The sequence below is a fragment of the Otolemur garnettii genome, unplaced genomic scaffold, assembly GCF_000181295.1.
Source record: "Otolemur garnettii isolate 467f Iridium unplaced genomic scaffold, OtoGar3 scaffold00081, whole genome shotgun sequence".
Taxonomy (NCBI): Eukaryota; Metazoa; Chordata; class Mammalia; order Primates; family Galagidae; genus Otolemur; species Otolemur garnettii.
Window position 1 is genome coordinate 4,806,430 of NW_003852476.1, and position 10,054 is coordinate 4,816,483.

Consider the following 10,054-nt stretch of genomic DNA (forward strand, 5'->3'; position numbering starts at 1 on the left):
GTAATGGAAGTTTTAGCCATCACAATTAGGGAAGAAAAGGTGATTAAGGGCATCCATATAGGGTCAGAAGAGATTAAACTTTCACTTTTCGCAGATGACATGATCGTATATCTGGAAAACACCAGAGATTCTACTACAAAACTCCTAGAAGTGATCAAGGAATATAGCAGTATCTCAGGTTACAAAATCAACACTCATAAATCTGTAGACTTTATATATATCAACAGTAGCCAAGCTGAAAAAGCAGTCAAGAACACTATTCCATTTACAGTAGTGCCAACTCTTTGGGGTTACTCTGGACTGGTTTTTCATTTTGCCAGGATTTTTCTGCTGATTCTTCCTCATGAGTGTTTTCTTTTATCTGTTTCCTTGCTCTAATTTTCCTTTCACTTCCTCTTGGTTTTTAAGTTACTGTGCCTGTGGCCTAAGATTTCAATGAGTGCTTTTGGTACAAGATCAAAAGGATGAGGAGATTGAAAAACAGGAAGGAAAAAAAGATTTAAAAAAAGAAAAAAGAGAAAGGAGAGGGGGTGGGTAAAAGGAATATTGATAGAAAATAAGTGAAGCACAGAAAGAGGGAGACTGGAGTAATAAAGGTGTATAGTAGGTACTTTGACCCACCCTCAAAAACCCCCAACCTCTGGGGGTGCTGGGTTGGGTGGTTCCCTCAAGGTCAGCAGCTCTTTGTCAGCCTGAGCAGACACTGTATCCCACCTCCACCAAATAGAGAGGAAATACAAAAATAATAAAAATGAACCAAAACAAACAAACAGAAAAACTTACAGGAACAGAGACACTAGCAAAAATGAAAAGAGGGCAAAAATGGAAAATTACATTTAAACTAGAGAAATGATGAAAGAAAAGAAGAAAAAATGAAAAGAAAAATCTAGAGGAAAAATGTTGAAATTAAATTAAAAAAAAAAAAAAACCAAAGCAGTATATAAATCTTGCTGAATATTGTCTGGTGTCTGGGCAACAGGTGATCTTCTGGGGTATGAGGTGTTAATCACAAAGCTGATACAGGTGTATGAGATGGAAACTGGAGGTCTCTGCTGATTTCTCAAACCCTGCAGGGTTGAGAACCTGAATCTCTCTTCAGCCCACTTAAAAGACACTTTAAACTGTTAACCTTGGCTAGGCAGAAGCTCTCCCAGGAAAGCACTTGTTGCTGGGATCATTCCTGAAGTGTCTGCCCGCTTATCCAGTCCACCAAAACCAATCTCACTCTGTGCCCCTGATGGCTGAGGTTGCAAGGCAATGTTTCTACTGCCAAACCCTGAATGCTTCATCTCAGTCTCAGCCTTTGGCCTGCTCAATCACAAAACCAGTTGCCCGAGGTCTCTCAGCCCAATCCTAGCTCTGCGACCCCAGGGGCGGAGCCTCCAAGGGGCAGATCTCCCACAATGGCTGCCCTCAGCAAACAGCTGAATAATATTAGCTCCATTCTGTCTTGGCAGCTCAGTCCAGGGGCCCTAGACAATCCTTAAAGTCATCCACACTCTCTCCCAAGTTCTCCAAAGGTAGTTCAACCAAGTTCCCAAGTCTATAATAAACATAAGAACCCATAGGAAAGATCTGTACTACTTTCAATCTCACCACTGTTGTTGATACAGTAGTGGCAGCCACTACCCAAACGCAACCACTTGCCCATTCCCCACTGCTTTTGTTCTCCTCTTGGGGTCCAGAAGTCTCTCACTGTCTCTCTGCATACCCAAAGGGATGTTTCTGGGTGGAGCCCACAAGCCAGAGATGCTTGAAGTCTTCTCTCCCCACTCTAGCAACACCCAGTTGCAAAGTAGCTGTTACTCAGCATCATCTTGCTCCACCTCAAAACTAGGTCACATTTTTATGATATACCTAATTTGTTTACATTCTCCTCAGTTCTTTGTGACTAATGTAACATTTAAGCACCATTTACATGGTGTATTTCTTAATGATGGATTTAATCAATTTACCATAAGCTTCTTAATAAATGGTTGATCCATTTGGTATTAATGAATTTAAGATAATTGGATTAGCTTGATAAATTAGTAATTTGCTCAGTCTATAGTTAATTTAGAACATTCTTCTATAGATTAGAAAAAAGCTAATCCTATTTCTTGTCCATGCTTTAAAAAAAAGAATTGAGTAATCTTATATTTGCTTTTAATTATTTTTAATTTATTTGTTTCCTGAGTTAATCAAATAGGAATAATGTAGTTATATATTTGCTTTAGTTGTCCTGCTTCAATAGATAAATGATACTATTTTATGAATTAAATTCTATCTGTAGTTTCTTTGTGGTGTCATCCTGGAGATAAATGTTAACTATGCCTTCCATGTACATGTTATGCACAGAGAAAAATCTTTAGAGTTTTATATTTTTCCTATTAATTTTAAATGTAGTACTGTATGTAGCCGTTATCATTCCAACTAGCATTGTTATTAGTAACTGAACACTAAAAACTTCCAAATTGTTATATATAACATACTATACTTATATAATACCACTAATAACCACCTATAATTTGTTTTATCTAACCATCTGATTCTTCTCTTACTTTTAGACCACAGCAATGAAAAAAATAATGTATTACCATATGCGTATAAAAACAGTTCAGAGGCATCTTAATGAAGACCTTGAAAGACTGAATGACCGAAAATGCAAATTACAGAAATTGCCAGAAGAACGAATAAAATTAATCAGTTTTGCGAAAAAAAATGTAAGATTAAATTGTGTGAAATTCTAGTGGCCACATCTTTAGAAAACTACTGATAACAAGTAATATCTTTAAAATTACATATTGAGTACATATAATAACATATATATTTAATTAATAATGTATTTCAAGTCAGGTTTGCTCCCAAAATTTTTGATTTAAGGTGCTTAACCAAGCTGTATTCTTAAATATAGCAATTAGAAATCTGCAACTCAAAAAGGTTTAGGCTTAATTATGTTTAGAAATCTGTGATTTAGAAAAAGTATAGGCTTATGTAATTGTGAAAATGTTTAAAGTTGTGTAATTCATTGTGATTTTGGGAGTTACAGATATCTGTTAGACATATTTCAGCTGCATTTTTATTAGAAACCAGCAGGCTGTGATCAAAATTCATTTTCTTATTTAAAGCACTAAAATATCTTAAATGTACTAATACTTCTGAGGTAAATAACAAGGTGGGAACTTTAAATAATGCTGTACTTTAATAGTGTGTGCTTTCTTTTTTTTTTATTAAATCATAGCTGTGCGTATTAATGCAATCATGGGGTACAATGTGCTTGCTCTACATACAATTTGAAATATTTTCATCAAACGGGTTAACATAGCCTTCATGGCATTTTCTTAGTTATTGTGTTAAGACATTTATACTCCACTCTTAGTAAACTTCACATTTACCCTTGTAAGATGCACCTTAGGTGTGGTCCCACCCATGACCTCCCCTCCACCCATCCTTCCCCCTCCCCTCCCCTGCCTCTCCCCTTTTCCCATGTTCTTGAGCTATAATTGGGTTATCGTTTTCATATGAAAGTTATAAATTTGTTTCATAGTAGGGGTGAGTACTTTGGATGTTTTTTCTTTCATTCTTGAGATACTTTGCTAAGAAGAATATGTTCCAGCTCTATCCATGGGTGTGCTATTTAGAATAAATTAAATTTCCTTTATTAAAAGTAGGCCATGAAAAATTAAGCATTACTTACCCCAAAGCAATACCTTATATATAAAAACTGTATTTTTTAAGTATGAGGAAATAATGGATTATTTAACAAATGGTTTTAGAAAAATAGTCCAACTATTTGGTAGGGAAATGGATCCTTAGTTTACACTTTACTATATGTAAATATGAGTAGGGGGTGAAAAGAATTAAGTGTAAAAATTAAAACATGAAAAAACTGAGGACTTAATGTATAGATGGTTATAATTAATCCTGGCTTGCCAAATGAAATAAATACTATAAATTGCAAAGGCACAAACTACAGATTTGATTGAAAAAAAAAACTAGTAAAATGCTTTTGTGCCACACGGCATCATTAATAAAAAAAATGACAAATGATAATCTGAAAAAATAATAAACATGACAGACAAAAGATTGATATCTTAATATAAAAATATCATGAGCAAAACAAGATAAAAAGTAAATATCCAAATAGAAAAATTGAACAAAGCACATAAACTAGGATCTTACAAAAGTAGAAATAAAAATTAATAAATATTTGAAAGAAAAGCTCGACCTTGGAGAGATCACTTCTATGGTTTATCTTACAAGGGTACAAGTGAATCTTTCTAAGAGTAGAATATAAATGTCTTAATGCAATAACTAAGAAAATGACACAAAGGCTATGTTAACCAATTTGATGAAAATATTTTAAATTGTATATGAAAACACCACACTGTACCCCATGATTGCCTTAATGTACACAGCTATCATTTAATAAAAGAAAAACTCAACTTGATTATTCATTTCTGAATGTTAAGATAAAACCATTTTCACCTATGACATTGCCAAAGCATAACACACGATAGTATTCAGGCTAGTGGAGATGGATGTTACACACTCAACTCTACACTATTGCTGGTGAGAATGCGACGATGGTCATTTGTGTTCACAGCCTAAAAATGCTCATAGCCATTGACACAGTAAGTGCACTTGTAATCCTCTATTCTAAAGATGTATAGTAAGGATATTTATCACTGCACTATTAATAACAACAAAAAATTGTAAACTACCTAAATGTTTAGCAAGAGAAAAGTTATTCATTCTTAAGGTAGAATAGTATGTAGTCATTTAAAAACATTGGCTTTGAAATATATTTGATGCTTCTTCTAAAGTAAACAGGTTTTAATTATTATAATTAGAGAGATATTCTCAAAGTAAAATATTAACAAAATTTAAGTTATTTATTTGAATAAAAATCATGGGAAACCAGTATTGGGGTACCATTTTATAACTGCCATTTTCCTGTGCAAATGCATGTGTTAAATAAAATCTGCAAATGTGAAAAATAATAGCTAAAGATAAATGCAACTATAGACATTTTTATGAATATGCCTAATTTGATTTTTAACAACTGGATATAGGTATTATACAGAAGGAGCACAGATAGTTAGTAAATTTCTTTTTATGTACACTTCTCCTCATACAGTACAATTTATCTTGACATCCTATAGGCCTGGAATAAAATGAGACAAGTGAGGCTCTTGCCTGGGGCCCACAATTTAAGGGAATACCCAAAACCTCAGTAATCAAGATAAATAATATTTAATGTCATATTTTAAAAAATCCAAGTTAATGCAAAAAAGTCCATTATGAACAACAACAAAACCCCAAATACCAAAACCTTCAAGACCAGTGCTATGATGAGCCATATATGTAAGAGACTGGGGCAAAAGGAAAAATGTACTCCCCTATATACGTGCTTTAGTATATTCTTTAGATTAATTTTTTTGTAGAACATCAAGGTAGTTGAAAACATATTGAAACACTGAAAAGTTGTGTTAAAAATTACATTATTTGAAGTTTAAACATTAATTTATAGCAAATGTAGCACTTATTTTTCATTGACTTTAATAGACATATCAATAATATTTAAAAATCTAGTTCTTTGCTTATTTTCAGCTGAGACACTGCCACATTGGAAGCATTTAAGGCTGTCACTTGGTCAAGTGGAATTGGCTGACTGAGATTGCACCAAAGTTGAAATCACATTTGGCAGGCATTCTTTTGTGAAGTTTGGCCTCTGTTACATGTATTATTACATAGGTTTCTACTTTGTTTAAATTAATTATTTAACTAAATTCACTAAAAATTTAATATCTGAATTCAGGCTTTACCCTTAACCATATTTTTATTTTGCTTTCTGTAATGTTTTCAACAGTTGGAACGAGAATTGTCTGAACAAAAGAAATCTGGCAGAGGACACAGTGTTAGATCCAGTAACAATAAAGTAACTGAGCTTGAAAAATCGAAGATTTGTGAAACTGTCACAGAAGAACCAACTTTTCAGCAGAAGATATTGACCAAACTAAATGCTTTGAACGAAAGGGTAACATTCTGGAACAAAAAACTAGATGAGTATGTTTAATGAGTTGTCCAGTTGTTCAGATTTGAAATGTGAGAAATTAAAAATATTCAGGGGCACTGGCCCCATATACTAGAGGTGATGGGTTCAAACCTGGCCCCAGCCATAAATTGAGTTTAGTTCTCTTCCTCTGAAGTGGAAAGAATTATAGTACGAAGTAAATAAAGCATGAAACATGTTCTGGAACATTAGTTCCAGTTCCTAATGCATAGAAGCATCATTGGTTGAAAGCTGTTTTTTGCAGAGACAATTCTTAATTAGAAACTGAGCTTCCTCTGAATTGCTTTCTGCCACATCACTGCTCTAGTGCCTGCAGTATTAAAAAAAAAAGAAAGAAAGAAAAGTAATAGAGCTGCTACTGGTGCAGAAACTCACTGAACAGATGAGACCCAACAAAGCACATGCACAGTTGTCTGGACTCATTTAGAAACACGTTCAATTCAGTTATCCGCTAGAAATACAAAGCAAAAATGTTTAGTAAGAACTATGCATTTTTTTTCAGTTATTTGATTTTCTTTCTTTTTTTAAATTTCAGAATATTAGGTGGTACACATGTTTTGTTTATATACTTTTTTCCTTCGGTACAGATTGAGTTATAAGTGTGCCCTTAACCCAGATAGTGTGCACTGTACCCATAGGTGTGAATTTACCCATCCCCTCCTTTTTAAAAAATTGACATTTTCTAAGGCACTAAATGGGTTAGTTTGCCCTGTAATAATAATAGTAGAAATAACAATAGTAACATGTATTGACTTTTTACTCTGTGCCAGAATCTTTGCTAAGAATTTACATATATTTTGCAAATAATTCTCCAAACAGCCTTTTTAGGCAGAAGGACTAAGAGTATTACCTTTTTACTGAGAGAACTGAGGCATAAAAGGGTAAGTGACTTGTCTAAGGTCTGAATGCCGTAAGTGGATAGAGCCAGGATAGTCTTCCAACTTTTATACAGTTTGAGATTAACAGAATTGGAAGTGATTTTAATGGCTAAAAGCAGAATGTCTTTTACTTAGTTTCACCAAGGTTTCTTTTTCCATTGAAAAGAAGTCTTGTATTTTAATATCAGTTAAAAACCTCTATCATGAATTTAGTATTGTGATGTCATATCATTCTATTAGCTGTATTTATTTTTTTCTTTACTAGAATTGAAACAATTTATCGCCTTGAAGTAAAGCAAAAGAAGAAAGCTCATGGCTTACTGATCCCATTTTTGTTAATTGAATTGGAGACGGTGGGGAATATCCATTTTGAAGAAGGCACTCAATCTGATGACTGGTAAATCTGTTTGAAATTTAGGTATAGCTTTAAAAATCATTTTGAGTACTCTGGATCATCACCTAAAATATCATTTTATGAAATCTTAAAATGTCCTACTTATTAAATACTTCTCATGCAGAATATTCATCTATTAAAAACTGGCAGTTACCTGCCAATTTTGTACCTAGGAGTATACATTTCTCTGTTTATACCATTACTGTAAACCAACTTTGGAGAAATTTTAATGAAATATTATTGCTCTATCCTATTTTCTTTAGCTCAAGAACAGAATATAGTTTAACAAAAATAGTTTATAGTAAATTATTAATTTCTATGCATGTTTATACTGTTTATTTCTTTATATAGCCCTGGATTCTGAATATTGGTTGAGAAAGCTGGAACAGAGCAGGGGTGCCAAAGCAGGATTGGTGACAGCAGGTTGCCAACATGGGAGGAGGCTATCTAGCAAATCTTACGTGGGTCCATAGTCAAAATGGGGCCTGCTGTTTAGAGCTAGCTTCAGTCAAGGTTCACTCGGACACTACATGTTAGAACAGAGCATATGCTTACACTAGGGATTTAGGTCAAAAGCTCATATAGACAAAAATGGAGAAAGACACCAAGAAGAAAAGCAGAAAGCAGGTATCCACACTTTAGAATCAAGGCCTACTGGTAGAACAAAGGTAGCATCATGTTGCTTCAACTAGAGGGCACAATCAGAAATGGCCTTTAAGAAAAAAAGAAAAAGAGGCTCGGCGCCTGTGGCTCAAGTGGCTAAGGCGCCAGCCACGTACACCCAAGGTGGCGGGTTCAAATCTAGCCCGGGCCCGCCAAACAACGACGGCTGCAACCAAAAAATAGCCGGGCATTGTGGCAGGTGCTTGTGGTCCCAGCTACTTGGGAGGCTGAGGCAGGAGACTCGCTTGAGCCCAGGAGTTGGAGGTTGCTGTGAGCTGAAATGCCATAGCACTCTACCCAGGGGGACAGCTTGAGGCTCCCATCTCAAAAAAAAAAAAAAAGAAAAAAGAAAAAAAGAAAAAGAAAGCCTTGTGTAAAAAATATTATTAGTGATTATTAGTTACTTTTCTTTATATTTTTGGAGTCTTTTTTTTTTAACTGAGAAGAATCTGAAATAGCCAAAGTTGCCCAGAACTGTGATGTGAACCCCGGGCACGTGGAGACACCCAGGAGGCATATGGACTATAGAATGGACTTTGCGCATCTCCTGAAATGTGCTCGGACTGGAAATTAGTGTCGAAACAAATGCTGACTTTCAGAGAGTGGAATTCAAAATATACTTTATTAGCTTTTTAGAAAAAAGTGTGATTGTTATGGATTACTTTAAACCAAGCCTCCAGATTTCTATTCGATATGACTTTTTGGCTTGTGTAAAAGCTTCTCAAGGGTCTGGGGGATTCTCTGGTGGAAAAGTGTGCGAAGCTTCTCCCAAGGGAGAAAGAGACCTTTTAAAGTACTTTCTTCTAGGTACATCTATCCATTTACCCCACATTTTCACTGTTTGCTTGGCCATTGTTCTTGATTTTTGTATATAAAGATATGAAAGGTGTTCATCCCAGTTCCCATGTAAACCAGTAAAGGCCTTGATTTTTCAAGTGCAAAAACAATGGTATTTATCTGCAGGGTGCACAAATAATTTCTCAATCTTTCATTTATATTTACTCAACCTAAACAGAATTATGTTTCATTGCTTCTTTTTAACTTATTGCAAAATAAGGTCTTTACAGAATAAGCAGATGAGTAGAAAAAGTATGTAAAAGCAAGATGACTAAAAAACCATTTAGATAACGATGCCAGCCAGATAGTAAATTAGCTGGCTTTGAGGGATTTTGATAAACATTAATAATTATTTACTTAGTTTTAATAAGAATAACCTTGATCCATTTTAAGAAGAAAATAAAATATATGTAGGCAGAATTTAAAAGACTGATTTTTACTTTTAACATATTGCAGACTTGGCTACATTGGCTTGGATCTTTTATGTATGTTAAATTGCTGTGTTCTACATTTCTAGTAGTTTTAAATAAGCAAGGACTTCTCTTTATTGATATTTTATGGCTAGGGATTTAGTATTTAAATAAAAAGTACTTGAGTGGGGCTAGGAATCATATAGAAAGGGTTAGCTTGAGTTGAGCTAGGAATCATATAGAAAAAAAGCACTGTAGATTTCTAATTGTATATCATTTAACATTTCTTAGTTTAATTTACAAAATAAAATTATATTTTTCAGTTTAAAAAGATCCTTATTTTACAAAGACTTGCTAGTTGAGTAGATCTTTGACACTGTAGCTTTATCACTACAGATTCACATTACTTACCTATGTATTTCAAATTGGATTACCTATTGACATCAGACAGCATGTGTCAAGTAGGGACCCTAAAGCATAAAAGATGTTTCCCTTGGGGTTGAGAAGCTTTCCACCAGATTATGGATACAATGTATTTATGATTAAAAACATGACGTTAAAGTGCCACAAAACAATAATATATCAGTGAGGCTATACATTACTGGGGGGAGGGGGCAGATACTATATTTCATGTGCCTTTTAAGTCATAGCACAGGTCTAAATTCATAGCCCAGTCGATATTTACTAATCAAAAGCTTCTGTAGCATTTTATAGCAGTTTCATTTTGTGTATATAATGACTTTCAGTAATTATATATTACATTTATACATACATATTACAGTATACATTTCATGGGGTACTATTTCAAGGACCTATA

The 10,054-nt window shown here is 34.2% G+C and overlaps 1 protein-coding gene across 1 annotated transcript in view; it reads left to right on the forward strand.

Moving 5' to 3' along the window:
- LOC100951160 (leucine-rich repeat-containing protein 9) overlaps positions 1-10,054 on the forward strand; it is a 139,707-nt gene that overhangs the window by 17,348 nt on the left and 112,305 nt on the right. Inside the window, exons 7-9 of the mRNA XM_023515882.1 lie at positions 2,547-2,702; positions 5,852-6,048; positions 7,199-7,330. Coding sequence (XP_023371650.1) covers positions 2,547-2,702; positions 5,852-6,048; positions 7,199-7,330 — 485 coding nt within the window. The remainder of the gene's footprint in view (positions 1-2,546; positions 2,703-5,851; positions 6,049-7,198; positions 7,331-10,054) is intronic.